The 25,336-nt window shown below is 38.9% G+C and overlaps 4 protein-coding genes and 1 long non-coding RNA gene across 6 annotated transcripts; 3 read left to right on the top strand and 2 right to left on the bottom strand.

The window, feature by feature from the left end:
- The first annotated feature begins 699 nt into the window (after positions 1-699).
- Positions 700-4,808, top strand: LOC126598714 (N-terminal acetyltransferase A complex catalytic subunit NAA10-like). The gene is made up of 2 exons (XM_050265086.1): positions 700-1,459; positions 4,327-4,808. The coding sequence occupies exon 1, from the start codon at positions 848-850 to the stop codon at positions 1,448-1,450; it is 603 nt and encodes a 200-aa protein (XP_050121043.1). The 5' UTR covers positions 700-847; the 3' UTR covers positions 1,451-1,459; positions 4,327-4,808.
- A 4,864-nt stretch (positions 4,809-9,672) lies between these two features.
- LOC126598707 (N-terminal acetyltransferase A complex catalytic subunit NAA10-like) lies at positions 9,673-10,629 on the top strand. Its single transcript, XM_050265075.1, has one exon. The coding sequence runs from the start codon at positions 9,769-9,771 to the stop codon at positions 10,417-10,419; it is 651 nt and encodes a 216-aa protein (XP_050121032.1). The 5' UTR covers positions 9,673-9,768; the 3' UTR covers positions 10,420-10,629.
- Positions 10,630-11,885: 1,256 nt separating this feature from the next.
- Positions 11,886-12,758, top strand: LOC126598772 (uncharacterized). The gene is made up of 2 exons (XR_007614961.1): positions 11,886-12,311; positions 12,394-12,758. It is a non-coding gene; the product is annotated as an uncharacterized LOC126598772 (long non-coding RNA).
- Positions 12,759-16,282: 3,524 nt separating this feature from the next.
- On the bottom strand, positions 16,283-20,020 carry LOC126598619 (protein PNS1-like). 2 transcript variants are annotated; one of them, XM_050264989.1, is made up of 5 exons: positions 19,736-20,013; positions 19,218-19,616; positions 18,030-18,944; positions 17,249-17,482; positions 16,283-17,088 (listed from the first exon to the last, which is right to left on the bottom strand). In XM_050264989.1, exons 1-5 carry the CDS (start codon positions 19,751-19,753, stop codon positions 16,909-16,911), a joined length of 1,746 nt encoding a protein of 581 aa, XP_050120946.1. In that variant the 5' UTR covers positions 19,754-20,013; the 3' UTR covers positions 16,283-16,908. The 2 variants fall into 2 exon arrangements, with proteins under 2 accessions (XP_050120946.1, XP_050120952.1); XM_050264995.1 differs by lacking the exon at positions 17,249-17,482 and having other exon boundaries at positions 19,736-20,020.
- Positions 20,021-22,790: 2,770 nt separating this feature from the next.
- On the bottom strand, positions 22,791-24,767 carry LOC126598757 (uncharacterized). The gene is made up of 2 exons (XM_050265116.1): positions 24,532-24,767; positions 22,791-23,138 (listed from the first exon to the last, which is right to left on the bottom strand). Exons 1-2 carry the CDS (start codon positions 24,673-24,675, stop codon positions 23,016-23,018), a joined length of 267 nt encoding a protein of 88 aa, XP_050121073.1. The 5' UTR covers positions 24,676-24,767; the 3' UTR covers positions 22,791-23,015.
- Between the last annotated feature and the right edge of the window lie 569 nt (positions 24,768-25,336).

Below are 25,336 nucleotides of genomic sequence, written 5' to 3'. Positions count from 1 at the left end.
ATCAATTACGGGGAAAATAAAAATTCAAAGGTTAAAGTAGTAGTGGAGTTCAATTTAAGGAGAAAAATCAACGAAACACTTTCTCTTGTTTTTTTTATGAGTATGGATTTTAAGCCCTTGTTCAAATCATGACTCAGCCAATTTCTACCACCATTGCCATCATTATTATCAAACAAAAATTTATAGTTTTTTTTTTTTTTTTTTAACATTTTGAATACTGGTAGTAGACTTATTTTTTAGGTTCTCAATCTAAAAAATTATTCTCGGATTAAGCTACCAAATGCGTTATCAAACCATAAAAAATGAAAAAATTTGTTTGTCGCTTTTGTTTTACAAAATAGTTATTTAAAAATCATTCTGTAAAACATTACTGGACGGTTTGCTATTTAATTTTTTTTTTTTGAATTTTGAATTTTTTGTAGAGACGGATTAGGCGAGATTAGCTATTCGTCAACAGTCGCATGCGAGGCACCAACCCTCTCCCAAAGGAGAAAGGAGGTCTTAGATTCGATTCTCGCCAAATACGAATTTGAACCACATTATTACTAGTCAATGTTAGATTAAGCTCATTCCTCTTTCTTATTATAGATAATTTCGTTTATTAAAAAAAATAACATTACTCGACGAGCCCTTAAGATTCTCCAAAATCCTAGTAGGACTGCAATTTTTTTATTTTTTTTAAAATTTGTTTGTAAAGTATGGATGACTCGGTCCAACCCGATCCCAGGAAAAGTCCCAGAGCAACCCCACGTTTCTTTTGATCTCATCGCTCTCTGTTTCTCTTCTTCCCCAAAATCAAAATTCCCACACCAAAACCACGACCTTAGAAACTCCAGAAGCTCCAAAAATGGTGTGCATACGCAAGGCCACCATCAATGACCTCCTGGCGATGCAAGCCTGCAACCTCTTCTGCCTCCCTGAGAGCTACCAGATGAAGTACTACCTCCTCCACATCCTCTCATGGCCGCAGCTCCTCTACGTCGCCGAAGACTACAACGGCCGCATCGTCGGCTACGTCCTCACCAAGATGGAGGAGGAGAGCGACGAGTGCCACGGCCACATCACCTCCCTCGCCGTCCTCCGCACCCACCGCAAACTCGGCCTCGCCACCAAGCTCATGAGCGCGGCCCAGAACGCCATGGAACAGGTTTTCGCGGCGGAATACGTGTCGCTTCACGTGAGGAAGAGCAATCGGGCGGCATGCAATTTGTACACGGGGACTTTGGGGTATAAGATTCATGATGTGGAGGCGAAGTACTATGCCGATGGGGAAGATGCGTATGATATGAGGAAGGAGCTCAAGGGGAAGAAGGTGCATGGACATAGTTATGGGCACGAGCATGGGCATGGGCATCACCACCATCATCACCATCATGAAGGTGGGTGTTGCTCAGGGGAGGCGAGGAAGGTCGAGAGAGGGAATGCTAAGGCGGAGGCCAAAGCGGTATGAGAGTGGGAGGTAAATTGGGTTTTTTTTTTGGGGGGGGGGGGGGGGGGGGGGGGGGTGAAGTGTATTTTCCGTTGTTTTACTTTACATATGGTTTTGATGCTTAGCTTTTGTATTGCAATTTGAGAAATGCATGTGAGGATTCGGAATAAGTTGTTGATGTTTAATACTTACTCTGCATTAAGTGATTTATGTTGTAACTTCATGTTTATTTTGTGTTCGTTGTGTCTACTATCAGGCGGTTTTGTTTATTTTTGAGTCGTATGCAAATAGTTTTTCTTGTAATTTGATGGAGGGTTGAATCATAACAGTCGTTATGCATTGATAAACGATTTATGTTTTTTCTTCGAGTTTGTTCCATTTGATGATGCGTACCACATGCTCTTAACATCTAGTACTGAATTCTATTAGAGGCCGAAGTTGCGAATAATACTGGAATAGATAGGAAAACTAGCTTAGATTACTATTTTTTTGCTGGGCAAGTGAACAAACCCACACTCCCACAATGCACTAAACCCGCATCTCGCCCTTTAGCCTTGCCCTTAAGGGGGAACGGGTGCTGTTGTGCCCAAAGGTGACTTTGATGGTGGATTACGAACTACTCTTTTCTGTAGTGTGCTTATGCACATGTATATGTATGTATGTATTTAAGTAGTATTGGTCAAGTAACTACTTTTCTTGAGAGAAACACATCTTTGCCATACGGGATACTAGCTATAATAATGAAATTGAAAAACAGTAATTTTTGAATTGTGAGATTGTGTCTGAAGTTAAATTGTTTGATGCTTGGCTATCCTTCTTTGTCTGGCTTTTCAGAAAGGGGGAGGGATGAATTTTTTTTTCTATTTTAGGCACTTGTTCTTCGAACATGAGTTGCTCCTGAGCAATGGTTTTAAATCAGAGCTTTGTATTTATGTTAAATAGTTAATCAGCTAAGTAATCTGGCCTGATGGTGGATTTCTTTGCTCGTGAAACTGATTGAGTAAAGATTAGGATAAGGAAATGGCCACACATAGAATAATAGTGTTGATAGAAGATCACTAAAAGCACGTAATCTTTTATCTATGCACTGGAACAGAGCTCTAATAGTGTCGATAAATACAGGAAGCTACCCCCTACTGGCCGCCCCTGCCTTTGGCTGAGGGTGCAGTGGCAACCCACCCTTATTCTCTACCCTATCTCGTCTTCTCACCCTCTCGGTTCTCTCACCCCTTCCCCCTCCCTCTCTTGTGGTATTTGCTCCTAGGCTCTTAGCTTCGTCTTTTTCTCGCTGAGCTTTGTCTCAGATTTCCCACGTGCTCGGGTCCTCTCTTTCCTCCCTCACTCCAACATCAACCAATGGCTGCAGCTACTGATCTTAAACAGGAAGAGTGAAGTATTCGTTTCCAACATGTTTAAGCCTGGTATCGTGCAGGCCGATCATGATCCTCTCTTTTTACATCAATCTAAACATATTGAAGTGGATTAACATTTCATCGAGGAGAAACTAGATGCTTAATTAATTTGTTTTTTGTTTGTAAAGTCAGAGGATCAACTTATAGATGTTCTTACTAAGGATATGTTTAGTAGAGTTTATCATAGCTCACTCAACAAAGTTGGCATTGGTGATATCTATGCACCGACTTGAGGATGAGTGTTGATGTGAGCCTTGCTCGGCTTAGATTACTTTTTACCCCCTATAATTAGGTTTCCTGTAATTATTTGCTTAGCTTGTGTAACACATCTTGTAACTCTTCCTCCTTCGGAGAAGAGTAAAGTATTTAGCTTTTCCACACATTTGAGCAGCCTTAGTGTAAAAGTAAAGACGTTAATGTTAATTCCTTAGGGCAAAACAAGATTAAATCATGACCATAGGTCATCGTCAATGGTTAATATTAGAAGATTAGGTAAATTTAAACATGATACAATGGCAAGCTAGGTCTCACCCAAGTTTTCTACAAAGGATGGAGACATATCAACAAGCAAGGTAAACTAGTATAGATACTCTAAATTTAAATTCGATTTTTGTTTGCCAATAATCTTCTTTTCTTTTTTTTTTTTTTGCAAGTGCATTTTGTGCTCACCTCCCATTAGTTACCGTTAGATTAGTTTAGTTTATTGATCTAAGACACGGATCTCAAAATTTAGACTAATCTAACCGCAATTAATAAGGGGTGAGTATCACACAACTTAATGTTAAATTAATATATTATATTATTATTATTATGATACAGTAAGTTGTTGCCATGCTGGGAATAGTCTGATACTCTGAGTGGTAATATATGATTAAGAAGTGTGCCTAATGCCAACGTTTGTAGCTATCATGTTGTATGTATTCCTCTTCCTTCCTTTCCCCATTTGACATTTGTTTAGTGTGTGGTGCCATTCACACAAATTATTTTATTTTTTTACACATTTTTCGATTTTGGACTGTCGGATCGAATGAATTATAGAGGATTAAAGGACTGAAATTAACAAAATTGGTGTGGAAGATAGGGATTTTGATTGCAGTTGTTTGGAAGTGTTGGCACTTACGGTATATCAATATTCTAAACAAAGTCTCAACCCATGTTCTCACTTAGTATTTGCTGGATCGGCTGCTGGATATGCATTACGTTGGGACATCAGGTATGAAATATGACTTCAAATGCCATTTTAAGAATTTTAATTTGCCTGGTTAAACTAATTCGTACTTTAGCTTGATGAAAGTCTATGTTGTATCCGTTTCCATGTTGCACTTCGTTACAATTTCGAATACAAGGTTTACACTAATTACTTAACCTTTATGTCCTTGTTTGGTCTGTCTTCACCCTTTTATTTCACTGTTTTGACAGTAACAGATGACGTAATAGAGTTGTATGTTAATTGACCCTGTTCTTCTGTTATATTGTATGATTCAGGACAATGAGCTGTTTATGGGAGACACGAGTGAGTCCATATAGGGTATACTCATTTGGTGGACTAGACGGAATGCTGCGTTTTCTGAACCAGAACACAGGTGATGTAATTTGAAGATGCGTCATGGATGGATATTTATCTTCAAGTCCTCGAAACACGATTGGGGCTACCCAAAGAATGAGAGGAACAAGGCTTTCGGAAGATACCCCCATTGAGAGCACTCTTTAGTACCAGACGACCTCCCATTACGTGTTTGACTGTTCGGATGAGGAAGTTATCACCGCGCACTAAGGTAAGTACATCAGAATCTGGGGTAGGTATATCAGAATCTGGAAATTCGACTAAGACCGGCCACCCTTTTGTTTTTTGTTAGGATATGTATGATATTCATGCTAATGTACATGTACAGAGTTTATTTTATTGTTCTTGTACTATAAACTACAACAAATTCTTGATCATGAAATACAAACTTGTTTTCCATCTAGTCCTCGAGAAAGACAGGTCGAGTTTACTGACGTTTCCAAAACTGAACCGATTGACAAGAAACGATCGAAACTGGAAATTGCAGATGATGATGTATTGAAAATGAATGTCAGATTGAAGAATTTTATCTTGGAGAGTCGGTATTCATGTTTCTATTTTTTAAGTTTTTGGCCATCCGTATTGATCTTGTGAACCATTTTGAATTCCACCTGAACCTTAGCCAATTTCTCACAAATAATCATCTTTTCCTCTTCGCGCATTTCATCCAATTTTCTGCTCAAAACAGTCACATGCCGGTTACAACATTACTTCTTGTTATTTTCCTTCTTTAAATGATACAGTTTTAATGAGAAGTTAGATCAATTACGAGGAAAATAAAATTCAAAGGTAAAACTAGTAGTGTAGTACAAGTTCAGGTTAAAAATCGACGAATACACTTTTTTTTTGTTTTTAATTTAGGGTAAATTATATAGTAATCTCTCAGATTTGACGTCTAGTACAACCTCATACAACATCTTTAAAACATTTCATTTTCATACCTCATGTACTGTTTTATTTCAAAATAATACATCCGTTACATTTTCCATCTATTGATCCGTTAAGCGCTGACGTGACTGCCAAATGTGAGTCACGTGGCAAAAAGAATAATTTAAAAAAAAAAAATTCTTAAATAAAAAAAGAAAGAACAAAAGCTTAAACAAATGCTCGCAACCCCCCAACCCAGGAAGAAAAAAACCACCCCACTCCCTGCTGATTATTCCCCCCCCCCCCCCCACCCTCCCCTCCCCCCTTCTGCTGCCGCGATTGACCCCCACCCTCCCCCCTCCTCCCACGACTGACCCCCACCCTCCCCCTCCTCCCGTGACTGACCTCACCAATTATTCCCCCCCCCCCCACCCCACCTTCATTCTCGATTATCCCCCCCCCCCAAACACTCAGAAACCCACATCTCTCCCTCCGCACCCACCCTCTTCCCTCCTCTACACACACCACTCCTTAAATCCAACACCCATTCCTCCCATCTTCACCTCACGAACCCGGCGTAAACGGGATATGAGTTTTGTTTTTGTTTTTTTCTTTTTTTTTTCTGGGTCGCAGCTGGGGGGTGGGGGGGGAAAAGATGAAGATGGGGGAGAAGATAGGGGAAGAGGAGGGTGGAAAGACGAACTGAAGGGGTTTTTTTTTTTTGGGTTGCAGGGGGAAGAAGATGAAGATGAGGGAGAAAACAGGAGGAGGAGGAGGAGGAGGAGGAGGACAAGGAGGAGGAGGAGGAGGAGGGGTGGGGAAGACGAACTAAAGGACTTTTTTTTCTTTCTAGGTTGCAGGGGGAAGAAGATGAAGATGGGGGGAGAAGAGATGAGAGGAGGAGGAGGAGGAGGAGGGGAGATACGTTTCTGGGTTTGGGGGTTGCGGGGTTTAGAGAGGAGGAAGAGGGGAATAAGGTTTTAGCTTTTGTTTTTGGTTTTTTTTTTTTAAATTAAAAAAATTATATTTTTTGTCATGTGGCACACATTGGGCAGCCACGTGGCACAAATGTGGAAGCCACGTCAACGCTTAACGGATCAATGGATGGAAAATGTAACGGAGGTATTATTTTGAAATAAAACAGTACGTGAGGTATGAAAGTGAAATGTTTTTAAGATGTTGTATGGTGTTCTAATAGACCTCAAACATGAGGGGTTACTATGTAATTTACCCTTGAATTTATTTGAAAAGTAAAGACTTTAAGCTCATGTTTGAAAAAAAAAAATGTTAGGCAGGCCAACTTTTTAAATCAATTAATGTTTGAACTTCTTTTTTAATGATTTATCAAAGACCTTAAATAAAAGAGATATTTGTCAATTTTCTCCTCAAACTTGTAAGGCGCTATCAATTTTCCCTATGAACTTTAATTTTAGCCAATTACCCTTCTAAACTATTATAATTGGCTGAAATCCCCATACTGTAAGATTTTCTAATTTTCCATCAAATACTCCATCCATCTCTGTCAACGCCAAAAAATTCTACGGGCATAAAAGTAATTTGGCCACTTACCAAAGCCAAACTGATCAAGAGAGAGCATCAGGGTTGACGATTTGGCAAAAGAGGTGTAACTGTTGAATGCAGAGTTTCTGGAAGTGGAGGTTGGGGAGCACGATCTTCTGGTCATTCTCGAACCTCTGCAAGAAGTCGACGGGGGAGGTAGAAGCTAGAAGGCAATGGCAGACGTCGAGGGACCATGGAATTGGAATTGGGGTCACACCGAAGTGAAGTGACATAGAGGGCGGTAGGGGAAGGGGGTTTCTAGAGTTTTGGAGGGATGAGGGTGTGAAGGAGTTAATGGTGAATAGGTCATGGGGTCGAGGAGTGGAAGTGGCGTTGGGTTTGAGGGATGCGGGAGTTTGTGGGAAATAGGGGGAAAAAGATGGGTAAAAGTGGAAATTGATGGGTGTTGGTGGGGTGGTTGCAAAGAAAATAAGCATGAGGTGGTGGGCATGTTGGGATTTGGGTGTTAATTGGTGGAAGTAGATTTTTGGAGGTGGTTTTGGGAGAGAGATTGAGGTTTAGAGACGTGGGGTGGAAAGAATTGGAAATGGGACTTAATTGTCGAATTCGGTGGGGAATTTTGCAGGAGTGGCATTTCTTATTGCTCTGTGTGTAATCTGTTGTATTCTTTGGAGAGAGAAGCATAGAAAATGAAAAGGGCTCGTAAGATATTCGGAGGAGAAGGAGATTGTGGTGAGTTGAGTTGAGCGAGTCAGTCTACCTGTAAAAAGACGTTTTTGTTCATGATGGACGGAATATCAGATGAAAAATTAGGAAATCTAACCACGTGGGGGAATTTGGCTAATTATAAGAATTTAGAGAGGTAATTGTCTAAAATTAAAGTCTAGGGGGAAATTGGCAGCGCCTTACAAGTTCGAGGGGGAAATCGACAAATAAGCCTAAAGAAAAATGTTAGGCAAACAAACTTTTTAGATCAATTAATGTAACGTGCAACCGCTTTCGCACTAGTTCTTAATCCGTTGCTTTGTTGCTTTCGAGTTTGAACTTCTTTTTTTATGATTTATCAGTCACTACATCATGTGATTTACTAAACATGGTTTAAAATTTTGGTCTCTCACATCACCCATGTTTAAATTCATCAAACCCATGACTAGCCCACCTCTACCACCATTGTCGTCATTACTGCCAAACACAAATTTGTAGCATTTTTTTAACATTTTAGATATTGATACCAAACGAATTTTCTAGGTTATCATTCTGATAATCATTACCAGATTAAACTACCTGACGCATTTTTAAATCATGTAAATATTTTTTTTTTTGTCAATGAATAACTTTTATTAAATACGAATCGAAATGTTAACATCATAAGCCAAAGTGTTAAACAACCACTCAGGCTCTAACTCATCCCAAGAATGTACATCCCCCACACGCGTGACATAAGATGCCACAAGATGCGCAGCCTCATTACAGGCACGAGGAGTGTAAAGAAACTCAATAGAACATAAATGTTGCTTAATAGTAGTAATATCCCACAAAATAGCTTCCAAAGTTGCATCAGGTTGTAGCTTCCCATGAATCATATCAACAAGGATCTTGGAGTCAATTTCCAAAAGAACAAAGCCAAAACCCCGTTCCACTGCAGCCATTACCGCCATTCTTAAAGCTTCCACTTCCGCCATGATGCTTGAATCACAAAGAACCTTCCCCACACCACCCGTACCTTTAAAAATCCCGGCGAAATCTCTCGCTACCCACACCATCATGACTACACCAGGCACCATCGCAATTTATTTTAATTACTCAAAATGGTGGCTTAATCCACCCATTCGAGATCGTCCCACACCCAGACTGCCCAAGGACCTTGCACGGCAGGAGCTCCTCATCACTTTCCACAATATCTTCCTATTGCTGCCGAAATAGATGCATTGCAATCGTTAGGTCAATCACAATCTTCTTAAACACCACACTATTACGACACTTCCATATTCTCCATAAACCACATACCACCCAACGCATAAGCGCACAAGCATCCTCCATCTTACCATACTTATCACACAACCAAACCCAAAACTGCATAAAGTCATCTCCCCCAACCGTAGTTGCATCCAATTGGAGCGGAGATCCAAACCAAAAGACATGAGCAAAGGAGCATTTAAAAAAAATATGTACCTGGGTTTCCTCTTCACAATCACAAAATGGGCAGCTAGTACTCAATCGAATCCTTCTCCGTTGCAAGTTGGTACGAACAGCCAATATATTCTGACATCCTCTCCATACAAAATGACGGAGCTTCAGAGGCACCTTCAAACTCCACATATTCTTCCATACCGAAGCCATATTATCAACCCTACTAGACTGCCCTACTCCTTGCCGACCAAGTTCACCATTCCTATCCATTTCCCGGGCTACCAAATATCCAGATTTCACCGAATAAATTCCATTTCGAGTGTAGTGCCAAATAAGACGATCAGAACACCCAAACTGGCTTAACGGCATACTCAAAATAATTTGTGCTTCATCGACACTAAAACACCTCTCAATGATGTCACGTTTCCATGTTCCATTAGTAGACACCATATCGGTAACCAACTTGGGCATCTCCGGATGTCGTGAAATAGGTCGAAAGGTTCTTGGAATAGGTAACCAAGGATCCTCAACAACCTGAATAGTCCTCCCATTACCAACCCTAAATGTAAATATCATTTTTATCTTGTTCAGTTTTACAAAATAGTTGTTTTAAAAGAAAATTTGTAATACGTTACTGAATAGTCCTCCATAATTTTAATTTCACTTCACCTTTTGTTTGTTTGAAAAGTATTGACTTAAGCCCATGTATAATTCCATAAGCCCATGACTCAGCCCGAACACCCCCACATTTCTTTTGACCTCAAACACTCTCTGTTTCTCTTCCTCCCCAAAACCAAAATTCCCACCCCAAAACCCTAACCCTCGAAACTCCAGAAGCTCCAAACATGGTGTGCATACGCAAGGCCACCATCGACGACCTCCTGGCGATGCAAGCCTGCAACCTCTTCTGCCTCCCTGAGAACTACCAGATGAAGTACTACCTCTACCACATCCTCTCATGGCCGCAGCTCCTATACGTCGCCGAAGACTACAACGGCCGCATCGTCGGCTACGTCCTCGCCAAGATGGAGGAGGAGAGCAACGAGTGCCACGGCCACATCACCTCCCTCGCCGTCCTCCGCACCCACCGCAAACTCGGCCTGGCCACCAAGCTCATGAGCGCCGCCCAGAATGCTATGGAACAGGTGTTCGCGGCGGAGTACGTGTCGCTTCACGTGAGGAAGAGCAATCGGGCGGCGTTCAATTTGTACACGGGGACTTTGGGGTATAAGATTCATGATGTGGAGGCGAAGTACTATGCCGATGGGGAAGATGCGTATGATATGAGGAAGGAGCTCAAGGGTAAGAAGGTGCATGGACATAGTCACGGGCATGGGCATGGTCACGGGCACGGGCACGGGCATGGGCATGGGCATCACCACCATCATCACCATCATGAAGGTGGGTGTTGCTCAGGGGAGGCAGCGAAACCAGAAAAGGCGGAGGCGAAGAAGGTTGATAAAGGGAATGCTAAGGCGGAGGCCAAAGCGGCATGAGAGTGAGAGAGGTAAATTGGGTTATTTGGGGACAGTATATCTTCGGTTGTTTTACTTCATCTATGGTTTTGATGCTTAGTTTTTGTACTGCAATTTGACAAATGCATTTGAGGATTCGGAACTTTCGTAGTTTTTGTTATAAGTTGTTGATGTTTAATACTTGCTCTGAAATGAGTGATTTATGTTGTAATTTCATGTTTATTTTCTGTTCGTAGTGTCTACCGTTTGGCAATTTGGTTTATGTCACTCAATTTATTTTTGAGTCGTATACAAATAGTTTTTCTCGTAATTTGATGGAGTGCTGAATCACAATAGCATTTCTCATAAGTAGCAAGTTAACAAACCACTCTCACAGTCCCACACTGCACTAAACCCGCATCTCGCCCTTTAGCCTAGCCATTAAGGTGGAACCGGTGCTTTTGTGCCCAAAATGACTTTGATACTGGTTACGAACTACTCTTTTCTGTAGTGTGCATATGTACATATATACATACCTCAATTTATATATTGTTCTTGAGAGAAACACATCCTTGCCATACAAGGTACGAGTTTTAATAATGAAAATGATAAACAGTAGTATTTGAAGTGTGAGATTGTGTCTGAAGTTAAATTGTTTGATGATTAGCTATCCTTCTTTGCCTGGCTTTTCAGAAAGGGAGAGGAATGGATATTTTTTTGTATTTTGGGCACTTGTTCTTTGAACATGAGTTGCTGTTGAGCAATGTTTTAAATCAGAGCTTAGTCTTTACGTTAAGTAGTTAATCACCTTAGTAATCTGCCCTGATGGTGGATTTCTTTCCGCACTGTGAGGTGTCGAATGACTAAACTGCTCCGGTAAAGTTTAGGATAATAAAATGGTCACATATAAAATAATAGTGTTGACGGAAAATCACTAATGCAAGTAAGCTTGTATCTATGCAGCGGGCAAAGAGTTCAAATAGAAAATAGGATCTTTTTCAACTGACATTCTGAAATGAGCACCCACGCAATAAGAAGTTCCTACTGAAATCTTTTACACCAGTTAGGGCTCCGTTCAAGTTTTTGTGGCCGTGCTAGAATAACTAGTTTGTTTCTGGAAAGAGGGAACAGTGCAGAAAACACGTGTTGTAGTGTGAAAAGTCAGCCTTGGCACCGATGTAAGTTGAGGTTACCTCCTCTTGGCTGTTAAGTTTGGATATAATGATATAGCTAATGTACTTTCTTCATGTAGGACTATTGGTTTCTTTCTTTCTTTCTACCTTTTTCTTTTGTTATTAAACTGTCGTAAGGAAGTAAGGTACCGTTTGGTACGTGGGACGGGACGGAACAGAGTGGGATGAGGCGTTCCGTCACACGTTTGGTGCGCCTAAAACGGGTGGAACGCGCTGTTCCACGGGACGAATTTTAGGTGAATTTTCGTTCTGCCTCACCCTCCCCCGGAACGACTCGTTTCACATTTGTGGAACACAAAATTATAACCTCTCTGTCTCATTCTTGTTCCTCCTTGTTTCCATCCGAGGACATCTTTACTCCATTTCCGTTCCGTCTCATCCCGTCCTGTCCCATCCCGTTCCATTCCGTTTCATCCGCATACCAAATGATACCTAAACGTCGTGAGAGGACATATGTCTTGCTCTATGAGAAAAATACAATAAGCGACCCCCTACTGGCTGGCCCCTGCCTTTGGTTTAGGGGACAGTGGCAACTCACCCTTATTCTCTACCCTATCTCGTCTTCTCGCTCACTCACGTCTCTTTCTCTCCCCCTCTTAGGTGATTGTTTTGCTTTTAGGCTCTTAGCTTTGTCTCAGATCTCCCATGTGCTCGGGTCCTCTCCTTTCTCCCTCACTCCAACATCAATCAATGGCTGCACCTACTGATCGTAAACACGAGTTGTCACGTATATGTCGGGAGGTATGTAGAGTTTTGGCTTAGGTGCTCGCACTACCTCCTTGTTTTCCATTGCTTTTCTCTGATTTGTTGGGTAATCTCTCAGGTTTGATTTTGGATTTGATAAGTGTGAAGTGGGTCGACCTGGCATGGTTTCTTCGGAGGATATTTTTGCAATTTCAGGCCTTTGGTTTGGTTGATTTCGGGCTTTTAGTTGGTGAGAACGCTCTCATTACCTCCTCATAGGAAGAGTGAAGTATTTAGTTCCCAACATGTTTTAGCGTAGTATATTTTGATCCGAAGCTTTCTATCTTTTAATTACATTTGTATGTAAACTTTCCATCTTCCAATCACAAATCTTGAAGATCTAGTAGTGGGAATTCAAATTTGTTTGAATTTTTGGTTGAAATATGTGAAGGTATTTGAAGTAGAAGATTAAAATAAAATATATGTATATAGTTTTGATTAGAACCTTAAACCGGCATAAACCGAATGAAATCTGCGTAAACTAAACCGTACGGATTTATTAATAAATTTAAGTGGGATCACATTGAACATAACCGCTGATATTTTCTAGTTCCTATTCAAGGGTGGAACCGGGCCGAACTAGATTGTGCCCACCCCTACTTATTGAGGATGTGTCTAGTGGAGTTTATCATAGCTTACTCAACAAAGTTGGGCATTGATGATATATATGCACTAACTTGAGAATGGGTATTATTGTTAAATTATTTTAGTTTAATTGATTCAAGACACGAATTTTGAAATTTAAACTAATCTAACAATAAGGGGTGTTTAGAGGACTAAGCAAAAACTTTCTTCTTTTGAAGTACATCTGCACGAATGAGGATCCTCACTAGATCCTTTTTGTAAGGATCTCAGAGATTTTCAAATTACATCCGTTCATCGTACATCGTGTGGTAAAAATTTATTATAATTTTTTTATTTAAAATTGAATATAAACAGTATCTGACTAAAACTGACCCCACAATATACAATGAACGGATGTGATAAAGATGTCTGGGATCGTCACGCGGGATCCTCTCTCCATCTGTACATGCCAATGCCACATTAATATTAAATTTAATATAGTTATTATTGTTGGCATGCTGGGAATAGTCTGAGTGCTAATTAATATATGATTAAGAAGTGCGCATTGTGCCAACGTTGGTGGCTGTCATATTCTTCTACCTTTTGACAATTTTTTTAAAGATAAAGTTAGAAAGATTAAATTTTATAAAATAAATGACGTAGCTGTTGATAATTAGATTATTACTTAAGTATTAATTAATATATTTATTTTCTATTAATGACACGTCATTTAGTTTACAAATTTAGTTTAAAATTTTAGTATTGCTAACATTACTCTTTTTTAGGTCTTAAGTTGAGGCAATGAAATTGGGATGCAGCTTTAAACAAACAAGAAAATTGCTAGCAAGACTCGCTCATTTACGTAGCAAAAAGCAAAACACTTTTATGAAGGAAAGATATGGATAATTTTGAAATAGGTGGGTGAGTGTGATCACTACATTTTATAGTATAAATCCCTCTAATAGTATAATGTCACACGTGTGATATATCAAGTTTTTTTTTTCCTAATCAAACCCTTTACTTTTATGATTGAAATAAAAATAGGGTAAATCGTCAAAATGGTCCATGAGATTTGCATAACTCATCACTTTTGTCCCTGTGATTCCAAGTCGATAAAAGTGGTCCCTGAAATTGTCCACCATCCATCATTTTGGTCATTCCGTTAAAAATTCCGTTAAGTGTCCCGAACCTCTTAACTGGAAGTTTGGGCAATTTTCAAAGCTTCGTAACGCAATCGTTTCTTAACCAAATTTGACCCATAATATATCAAAATGAAGATAAGAAAGTGTAGAATAAGGTTATACCTATTTCAAATCCCAATGGTTTCCGGAGATGGCCGGAAGATAGCCTCAAAGTTGATTGGTCCGAGTGAAAACTTAAAAACTCGCCGGAAACTGGGTAAACTTTAAATGTTCATAACTTCTTCAATACTCCACAAAATCAAGTGATTCAAAAACAAAAATCATACTTCTCGACAAGAAAAAGAGAATGGTGCCTTTTTTTGATGGCTAACTCACCATGGTTTGGCCGGAAAACAGCTCGAAAGTGGTTGTCCGTTTTCAGGACAAAGCATTGCGAGTTAGCCGTCGAAAAAGGTATCATTCTCTTCGTCTCCTCGAGAAGTATGATTTTCGTTTTGTGAATCACTTGATTTCGTTGAGTATTGAAGAAATTATGAATGTTTAAAGTTTACCCAGTTTCTGAAGAGTTTTCAAGTTTTCACTCAAACCAGTCAACATTGAGGCTATTTTTCGGCCATCTCCTGCAACCATTGGGCTTTGAAATAGATATAATCTTATTATACACTTTCCTATCTTCATTTTAATATATTATGGGTCGAATTTGGTTAAAAAACGATTGAGTTACGAAACTTTGAAAATTGCCTAAACTTCCGGCCAAAAGCTCCGAGACACTTAACGGAGTTTTTAATGGAATGACCAAAATAATGGATGATGGACAATCTCAAGGACCACTTTTATCGATTTGGAATCTCAAGGACCAAAGTGATGAGTTATGCAAATCTCAGAGACCATTTTGGCGATTTACCCATAAAAATATAAAGAGCAAAGGTTAGATGGATGGCACCTACCCTAGCCCTACCCTTACCCTACCCTACAAGAAAACAAAGGAGGAATTGTCATGGAATATCATCTCTTATTCTTATCATCTACTTCGTGTCTTACTAGACCATGGAAAAATATGAGCAAATTTTCGACGAAGTTTCAGTTTATGTCAAGTTTTATGTTAGCGTAATGACGTGACATATGATTTAGCGCATTTTATGCTTTGGCTTGGATCGAAGAGGCAAAGGGGAATGTGTGCTGGTTTGGGATGGGTGGGTGTGGGCTGTGGATCGAAGTTGGGTCAAGGGTGGGCCGGAGTCGGTCGAATGGGAGAGGTAGTGAAGGAGACGGAGGTTGGGGGTTTATATCATAATTCATGTGGCACCGTATTAATAAGGATCTGTGGGGAATAAAAATAGATGTGTGAATACTGAATAGCACTATCCAATCCAATCATGGTTTTGGCACTCTCCCTTGAGTGCTTGCCACCATAACAAGGCAATAGTGAGTGTTTTAATTGGTTCTTTCTGAAAAAAGTAAAGTTTCCTCTAATGAAAGCACAAGTGAGAAACAAAGGGAAGGAAACTATCATGTTTTTTAAGATCCAATCATTTGATTTTTGCTCTCTTTTTTGTTAAAGCCACATGTTTGCGCATACTTCAATCACTTGTTTTTGTTTGTTTGAAATCGAAACACAATGGAGAGAAGATTCTCAACCGATGCTTAACCAACCATACATTTCAAAAGTAATCACAGGTATAACTTCTTCAAAAATATTATCAAACTTAATACAAAAATGACCATACTTATGTCTTAAATTTGCAAAACCGTTTGTTGGACAGAGGGTGATTTACTAATTGTTTAATAAACAAGGGTTACTTCTTTGGGTAGTTCATCGTCCCAACTCTCATGTGAGAGAGATTCTTCCTTCGGTATGATAACTCTCAATATACCAAATCGTATTTTCATCACACTAAAAAATTCTCTCATGCAAGCATGGAAAAGGAATAAGAAATTGATAAAAAATACTATAGGCTCAAAAAGTTGGATAAATTCTCAAAGAAAACCCTAAACAGGATTTGTTTCTCGATTTCTTTAAGGAGACACTATTCACTCCTCTTTATACCTTCTACAAATTTTGTTCATTTCTGTCATTTGATTTTCGTTAATTCATTAAATTCGACAACCAAAAATTAAGAAATCTATAAAAAGTGAAAAAGAGTGAGTAGCACCACCCCTTCATAGAACCAACCAACCTAGGGCAGTATGTGCATTAGTTTAATAAAGATAAACTCTGAGTTTCAGTATTTTTTACCATAAAAGATGAGAAACTCGAGAAGATATCTACAAAAATTAAGAGATTGCAGAGAATTAAATAATGAATAATTACAGAAGAAATAATGGTGGGTGAAGCATATTCATATGCCAAAAGTATATACCATACAAAATGGACAGCACGAAGAGACATTTATCTTTTAGCCCATTGTTTAATGGAATCTCAGTCAGTGGGCTCCCCATGTTCCTTCCAATAATGGTTCAACAACTTCAACCCTCTCATTCAAAATTATCTGCATCGTCACCACCACCCCCCGTCGCCACCGCCACTATATCACTCTTGTAGCAGTTGTAGGAAATTTGTAACTTGAGCTCATTTGGCCGATTCCTCGAGTCCGAGTTTCCGAGGACAGTATCCGGAAAATAAATGTATGAGCCATTGTTACATATGTACGGAGGCCTCATTGTTACATGACAGGCCTCGCGTACATGTTTCAAGAAGAAGGTTCTATATAACTCACACGTAAAACTTCGTCCGAACTATATCCGATGCCCTGATAGTGTCGTACCATTGGAGTGCACTTCCCAAACACATCCTCCATACTTTTACGCGAGAGAGTATATGGTGGTGATGAACTCCTACAAGGAGTGAGGGGACTTGAGGAGTTAATGGCAGTGTGACTATCCATGCTTTACCTTGCTGCAGACCGGCGGGGGACTCGAGGTGTGGGAACGGCTACATCTCGACCGGAATTCATCAAAGCGAGGCGATCCTTGATTGTGTTGTCGAACAATCTGTTGTCTGGATTCTCTGCGTAGCAAACAAAGTAACTACCAACACAAGCATGTGGTAGTGCCATGGCTATCCTCGTCTGAACAAGCATAAAATTAAAAGAAATTGGTTAGGTTAATTAGGTATTTGATTAACTAATAAGCAACAAAGATTAAAGAATTAACAAGTTGATCACATGGTTTATATGCATCAAATGAATAATAGAGTGAAAAGAGACTGGTCAAGAAGGGGCCGCCAACCATAAGGTATCCAATGAAGAATGAAAGGAGGGAAATGGCGGCTGTGAAACTTTGGTGCACTCTAGCGGTCCAAGCCGCCACAACTATGACACAGATAGAGCCGCTGCAGACGCCCGTTAGGAAGCAGATTGAGCTGGTAATGTCGGAATCAACAATTTGTTCCATTTCTTGCTGTTCAAAGAGCTCCCAAGTGTCTTGCGACGCCCTCACGAAGCCCTTCCCGTAGGCTGCTATCTGTAGCAATTGGTTTAATTAAAATAATTAAGTTTACCTTCTTATAATTTAGTGTTAAAACAGTGACCGGAGATGGATTTCATATAAAATTTCAAGACTTGCAATTGAAAATTAGGATTTAGATAGCGACTGCAGCGTAAGTAATTCAAAAATACGGGGAGACCACAAGATAGACCTAAACAAATGTTTTAGATAGAATTATGGGTGAAAAATATCATGGTGGTGAGTAATAAAGTATATGCAGACGTTTTGAATCATTCTAAAAACTAGATAGCCAATCATGATCTTACTTGACATTCGAGATGATTTCATCGACATAAGTAGCAGACAAAGTTAGATGTCAGCATAATTTGTTATCCGAATTATTCAAACACGATATACAAACAGCAGTGCAGTCGTATTGTGTTATTGAAATATTGATCGTATCCAGTGCACAAGGCTCCCGCTTTACGCAGGGTCTGGAAGAGGTGAATGTCGGCTAGCCTTACCCCATTTATGATATGCAAATGGGTTCACAAAGTCAAAAGAAAATGGTTTATAAGCGTACCTGCACGAAGGCCCAGCCGTTGCCATATCGGAAGATGCCCTCCATGACTCTGAGACAGCAATGTGCACAAGAAAACATGAACTCATCTTCCCCCTCGAGTAAATTTAAACCCCGAGCAACAATTCTCAGGGCTTCAATTGCAGGAACAAAGAGAGATCCAAAACAAGCGCTTCCAAGATTTTTACTCAAGGCTCTTTGGAAGCAAAACTGAGTATTAGACTGCATTCCTCTGAGATAATACAGAGAAATTACCCTACTGACGGTTATATTTGCAACGTTCCTCATTACTTCAGTTGTCCAAGCTAAGCTCAAGACCAATAAAATTATGATCAATGGAGGAAAGTAGAAATTCAGGGCTCCAATCACAGCTAGAATCCACAGGGACATCCACAGAAATCCGACCCCAAGCATCCAATAAGTGGGTTGATTCAAATCGGGGAACTTTGATACTGGTTCTAGCGATTTGATCAATATCTTGCTACAAAATCCAATCCGATGTGTGATCCAACAAGCATATAAGCCGTTGCCTATTGCGAAGGCAATAAAACAGACTCCGACGCCATTGGTGGGAGGCTTTTGGAAGCAAATTAGCAGAATTCCGGCAGATAGAGACATGAGAAAAGTGGTCCATAGTATGAAGTGAACAAAAAACATCGGCCATAGCCTCACTGCCTTTTGCCATGCAAATGCAAGAGTAATGCTTAAAAAAGAAGCGGCTTCGACTTGTGGTAGAAAAAACTTCAACACTCGTTTCTCGGCTCTTTTAACCTTGTTGTCTGATGATTCTATCAGCCCCTGAACTCCCCGGAAAAGAAGAAAACCGACTAGCCCAATGGCGGCAACCGTGTGAAAAATAAACAGGAACAAACATATCTTGTTGGTGAATTTCCTGGAATTCAGTGTTGTGATGGATGGCTGACCAAAAAATTGAGGGAAAACCCATCAAAATATCAGATTGCTAATTCAAAAATTCTCCCCAGAAAATCCATGCTCTACCAGATAAATAGCTTGTATCATTTCCTTTCCAAAATGATTAAAGATAAGATATCTAGAGAAATAAATTAATATGGTTCAAACTTTCAAGAACAAAAATGAGATATCTTTGTTTAATCTTTCTTAAACATCACTTAAAAACTTTTATTTTTGTTTTAATGGGAAAGAAAAAAAGAGAAGAAAAAGAAAACTTACTTGTGGGGTTGGTGTAGAACGAGGCTGAGAATGCTGGGGACTGTTAGTGTGGGAGGAGAACTGAGAAGGAGTAGGAGTAGCAGTAGCACCGCCTCTGATATTAGAGATCCGAGACGGCGGCGGTGGCGGAGTTGCAGTTCTGGTTTTGCTATTTATTACAATTCTCAAAGGGTTTGTTGGATTCAGCCTCCGCAGCATTGACACATGAACATCTCCTTCTCTCTCGTTCTGATTAATATTATTATTTCCATAATTAATATTAATATTTCTCTGAGCTCCCACCGCCTGTTCTTCAAAACCCATCTCCCCTTGCTCAACATCTCTCACCCCCTGCTCCTCCTCCTCCTTCCTCCCAATTTCCTCTCTCTCCTCAAGCTCCTCTCTTTCTCTCTCCTCCACCTGCACGCCATGGCAAAGCTCAGACCTTTTGACATTAATTAAAATGAACAGAGCAAATTAACAGCAAAGAGAAAAATTAAAAATCAGGAATGAGAAATGAGAAAGATGGGTTGTGTTACAGGCTCTGCGGCACCCATGTCGGCGGCGGTGACGTGGCGCGGGTGGCAGCGGATGTGGAAGTCCGCCGCGGCGGTGGTAGTGGTGCTGTTGTCGGGAATATATGTTTGGTGTTTTGTTAGGTGTGTTCTGTACGTATTTGTGTATTTATCTCTCGACAATCCATCTATCTATTTATCCATGGTGGTGGACCAGTGGTGTTGGTGCTGGTGGATGCTGATGTTTATTGGCTCCTCCTCTCTCTTTCAGCTTTTATTTTACATACTTAATTACCTGAGAGTTTCTGAGGTACATGTCGGTTCATCGTGCGTCATGTTCAATAAAATAATTTCTTTTGTTTATAGAAGAAAATTTTTTAATGTATCTGAAACACGTCATGGTAGATAGATTTTTTGGTGAATCGAATTCAAAGAGATACACTATTTATTGCGGTAATTTTAAAGAGACAATTGGAAAATAAACATAGAGTAAAACATATAAATTATGTTTTTATTTATAATACGTGATGTATTAATTTGTGTTTCGAATTTATTCTATCCTCGTAAATGATTTTGAGAAATGTTTTGTGGATGAAGAATTAATGGACGGATGAGATTAAATAATGGAAATGAGTAACGGTGGCATAAGAAGTTTTGACTTTTGTGTGGGAAAAGGAGAGAGAGACGTATGCAAGAAGGGAAGGAAACCCCACCTTATCGTCCTTGTAATTCCAAGCCGTGCAAGCAAAGACACGTTGAACTGTTGGTCTGTTGCTACATTTCTGTTACTATTGAAGATTATAATCGTTTTTTAATTTTAACTCAATTAAAAATTCGTGATTATTGATCGTTTAATTCGTTAAATCAAGATTAAGGGACTATTGTTTCAATAGAGTTCAAGTTTAAAGACCATTTCTATAATTTGCTTAAAGTTAAGAAATCATTGCTATAATTTTCGCATTTGACTTTCTGTATCTGACCTTTGATTCAGCCTCATATGTGGTACATGACTTATTTGGTTTTCCATATTTGCATCATTACTACAATTTTCAAACTTCTCACTATTTACTACATTTATGTCAGTTTTGAGAAACGTTACGTTATTTGACATCCATAAATTGCTTACGTTTACCAATTGAGATTGGTAACAAACAACAAGAAGCAAACAAAATACATTAAGTCCCCAAATTAAATTATGTCAAGATGATTTTATATGGTAGTTTTCAATATTTAAAAACAAAAGAAACCGAAATATTACTGATGTTAGTAGTTCCATATTATTAAGTTATTTTCTTTAGACAACAACTAAGGTTAGTAACGTTTGCGATAGTTACTTGTGATTTTAATCAATCAACTCACAACGGTTGATTTTGTATCATGTAATGATGGTTTTTATACATAAAACTGGCTTGAGCTTATATTATTATTCAAAACGTTCACATCCAAAGTAAAAAATTTCATTCGAACCTAACAAAAATCTTTATTATTTGAAAATAATAAAAGCTATTTATTTTTCAGTGAATAGTACTTTATGAACTTGTTCAAATCATAATGAGTTATTGCATGCTTGGTTTGACCAGGACGAAAGCTTGACGACTAGAATTTGATATAGTCAAAGTGGAATCCGAGAACTACATGGACCGGAAGGACTTGGATTGCCTATCCTCTCATTTCGGTGCCCTCCTCGTGTCCTTCTGTTTGTATGGTCACGGTTAAGTCACGTCAACGTTTTATATTACTATTTCTTTTTGTTTTATTATTTTTATAAAAAAACAATATAAAATGTTGACGTGGCTTAACCGTGACCACACAAAACACGAGGGCACGGAAAGGGCACCGAAATGGGAGGGCAGACAATCCAAGTCTGGACCGGAAACTCCACGTGGATGTGACAGACCACATGTGGGCCCTGTCTACTTTGGCTGTGAAAATGCAAACGTGGTTAATGTTAGTGGAATCCGAATCTTGATTGCGAGGATTTTGGAAATTTATGAATGTGTTCATTCATTGTATATCGTGCAGTCAGAAATTATTTTAAATATTTTTATTTAAAATTAAACTTAAACAGTATTTGATAAAAATTAATCTCATGATAAACAATAAACGGTTACGATTCATGGATCCTTAAAATTATCACCAAAAGAATCAAGAGAGGATTCTGTTAGATGTTAGTGGGCCGGGGCCATTAGATTGGATGACTCATATACACGTCAATTTCTCTTATGTGTCCGCGTCACTGTCATTATGGCTTCAAGGATAGAAAATGACATGGATGACTCATAGACACCTCAAATTTCTCTTATGTCTCCTGTTTAGTTTTTTTATATTTTTTAAATATTAATATAATTATTACATAATAACAATAACAACAACAACCAAACTTTATATTAAACTAAGTATGGTTGGTTGTATGAATTTTAGAATATCACTCAGCTCAATTTTGCGTCTTATCTTGCGTTGGCTCCAATTGCTCCATATATTTTCTTAAAGTCTCTTTCCAAATCTTTCTAGGTCTTCATCTACTCCTTTTACGTTGAACCTCCGTCTCATAGTCACATATTTTAACTGGAATATCTGTAGGTCTTCGGTTCACATGTCCAAATCACCTTAACCGATTTTCTCTCATCGTAACTTCAATTGCAGGCACTCCTGCTTTATCTCAGATATCCTCGTTCTTGATCTTATCATTTCTCAAGTGCCCGCACATCCAACAAAACATTCACATCTTCATTACACTCAATTTTTGCACTTGTTAATTTTTTACTGCAGAACATATCTAATGCACTCTTCCATTTCATCGATCCAGTCCGTAAAAAATTATATTGAATTTGTTCAAAATTTAGAGAGGAAAAATTCAAACTTAGGCGTAGAGAGTAAACTACACTGTTCTACCCAAATTGACTAAACACAGATCTGCAATATTAACTTACAGTTATTTAGATCCCATTAGGACTAAACACATTTTTCTCTCAAAGCAGTCTACACAAAAGGAAATTTGAAATCGGGTGCGTTGATCTAACCAACGTAGCATTGTTAATGTTAGCTTCTCAATTTCGAGTATCAAACGATTCAAACGAGGGATCTTTAACAAGACTAAATTAGATGAAACAGAATAAGCTGTATTGGAATTGATACAAACAAGTAACAGGTCACATTCCGAAACTTTAAGACCCAATCAAATGCTACAAACTATATAACGAGGGCACAACATAACACCACAAAATTTGCAACGAGGGTTTGTTTCAAGTGTTTCCAGACAACCTATCACTCTCCGCATCCATAGTTTCACAAGCTTTGGCAACTACTATTGCTTCGCATTGTTACCGGAGTCCTGAGGTGTTTTGACTATACTTAACTGGCCACCTTCCTTGTTTGCAGCGGTGGCCGCCTTCACCTCATTGCAGTGGTTTATGAACTTTGTTATCTCCTGAATTCATCAAATAAGAAAGTAACAAGGTAAGAAGCTAGAAGCAAGAAGGGATGTAAAGCAACCGGCAACAAGGAAATAGCAACCGATTTCCATATGATGAAATTACTGAATTACCACCTAATAGAAAGGAATCCTGAGAAAAATATAGGTTTCCACATCTGTAAATCCAAAAACGGATGAATGCTGATGACGGAATCTAGGAGCACATCCAATAAAGTGTTACAATGAGAGAACTATTTAGATTAGTGAAGTTGAATAGATAGTTATTTACTTCAAAGGTTTATTTTTTGTACTAACGGGGATCTAACAAGGTGACTGGAACTCTCAACTTCCTGCACTATGACATATACAAATTTTCACAAACCTCATCTCCACGAACCTCAGATGACATATACAAATTTTCGGGTACTCGTTAATTATGAGAATAAATGGAAAACAAAAAAAAAGGGTAATGCACAAATACTACTCACTTAAGAAACTATGTTACACATTAAAAGAAACCCCAAAATAGCACCGCGGTTGCTACAGAATATATAGATTAGCTACAGTCAGAATCATTTAAGATTTGCGGGCTGCATCATGAATAATGACAGTTTATAAACATGTGATGTAGCAAACAGCAGACAATTGTAGTTGAGGAAAACAAAAACACAGAAGACCTCTTCCTATTTACTTCACACGTACAAGAAGAAATCCATAGTAGCATTGTAGAATAAAGTTGTGTTTTCAAAGCTATTCCGTACATTGGTGAAACATAAACTTACCCAAAAATAAGAAAGGAAATGAAACAGAGCAAGGAAGGGGGCCAAAGGCCTGTTTGGGATTTCTTCTATAGAAAGAAAAAGCACTTCTGCTAGAAGTGCTTCCAGATTAAGCATCTGGGAGGTGCTTCTCCATAAAGCGCTTCTATGAACCAGAAGCACTTCAAAGTTCAAATTTTTCTTCCAAAGGCAACCAAAAGTGCTTTTGAAGCAATCCCAAACAAAATCCTATGGACATATCAGTGCAAGAGGATTTGATTTTTCCTAACCGAATGAAAGACATAACCTCCTATCGTCAGAGAAAGAATTTCACTTAAGAGCAACTGCTCAATCAAATGCCCCAACTATATACTCTTAATTCAATCAACTTTACTGCATAATTACTACCAAAAATTTCTTTAAAAAAATAAAGAATAAATAAATGGAATTCAAATTAATCAAAAACCAATTAAACAGAACATAAAAGCTCTCAACTTACAATTTTCGTTGACCACAAACAGCTAGGGTTCAGTGAAATTAGCACAGAAATTGACAATTCTGGACTGAAATTAACCATAACCAATCAAATCACATAATACAAAGGCATGAGAGAGAGAGAGAGAGAGAGAGAGAGAAGGGAAGAAACATACCCGATCGGAATCCATGTCACCGGTGACCTTGGAAGGCTTAATTACTCGCTTGCCTTTGCGAATTTGAGTCATTTTTCCATGGCGGTTGGGAGGAATCGTCTTCCTCTTCTGCTGCCCTTTGAACAGCTTCCCTTTCTGCGTCATCTCTCTTCCGACTTCTCACTTCTCTGTTCAGCGCTTCAGCCTTCTCTTTTCTTTTCTACTGGGACTAGGGTTTTGTTCAGGGTTTTAGGTTTTGGGTATTTCTCTCCGCACCCAATGATATGCTCAATTAACCCAACAATCCAAATAAATTATCATATTCCCAGATATACCCTTGTGGTCGATATCTCTAAAATTACATTTTGCCATCCTAGTTTAAGCTTTTTCAATTTTATCCTTTAATTTCGTTTTTTATATAATGAAATGTTGCAATGAGGATGAGAAAATAAATTAGTATAAAAGTATAAAACTGGTCATCAATGAGATTCGAGTCTAAGACATTTTACTTATATATGAAGTTAGAATACAAAATAAATGACAATTTTGTGCTCCTAGTTGGCAGTTATCTAATGGTCCAAGTAAATTTCGAAATCTGATGCTGGTGTGGAAACCAGACTTGTGGTCGGAGAGAAGCTGAAATGTCTCTGTGAGTCTTCCCGGCCCTCGGAAGAGGTGGATAACCGTGGCTTACCACTAGTTGTCTCTCATTTTTCCAAAAAAGAAAAAAATAAAAATCGTCCAAGTAAGCAATTATTTCTTTAATCTTTGGATTGCAAAAATTTCATTCCCGAAAAAGAAATGTTACTTATCATTAATGATAAAC

The sequence above is a fragment of the Malus sylvestris genome, chromosome 2 (assembly GCF_916048215.2).
Source record: "Malus sylvestris chromosome 2, drMalSylv7.2, whole genome shotgun sequence".
Lineage (NCBI taxonomy): Eukaryota > Viridiplantae > Streptophyta > Magnoliopsida > Rosales > Rosaceae > Malus > Malus sylvestris.
This window is presented reverse-complemented; position numbering and strand designations above follow the sequence as displayed.

Excerpts from the sequence above, each read along its gene's own strand:
- LOC126598714 (XM_050265086.1), top strand. The coding sequence starts at position 848 with ATGGTGTGCATACGCAAGGCCACCATCAATGACCTCCTGGCGATGCAA.
- LOC126598707 (XM_050265075.1), top strand. The coding sequence starts at position 9,769 with ATGGTGTGCATACGCAAGGCCACCATCGACGACCTCCTGGCGATGCAA.
- LOC126598619 (XM_050264989.1), bottom strand. Across the intron at positions 18,945-19,217 it reads GTTCTACACCAACCCCACAA|CCATCCATCACAACACTGAA; the intron begins GTAAGTTTTCTT and ends TTTTTTGGTCAG. Across the intron at positions 17,089-17,248 it reads TCTTCATTGGATACCTTATG|ACGAGGATAGCCATGGCACT; the intron begins GTTGGCGGCCCC and ends ATGCTTGTTCAG.
- LOC126598757 (XM_050265116.1), bottom strand. The coding sequence starts at position 24,675 with ATGACGCAGAAAGGGAAGCTGTTCAAAGGGCAGCAGAAGAGGAAGACG. Across the intron at positions 23,139-24,531 it reads GTGACATGGATTCCGATCGG|GAGATAACAAAGTTCATAAA; the intron begins GTATGTTTCTTC and ends TGATGAATTCAG.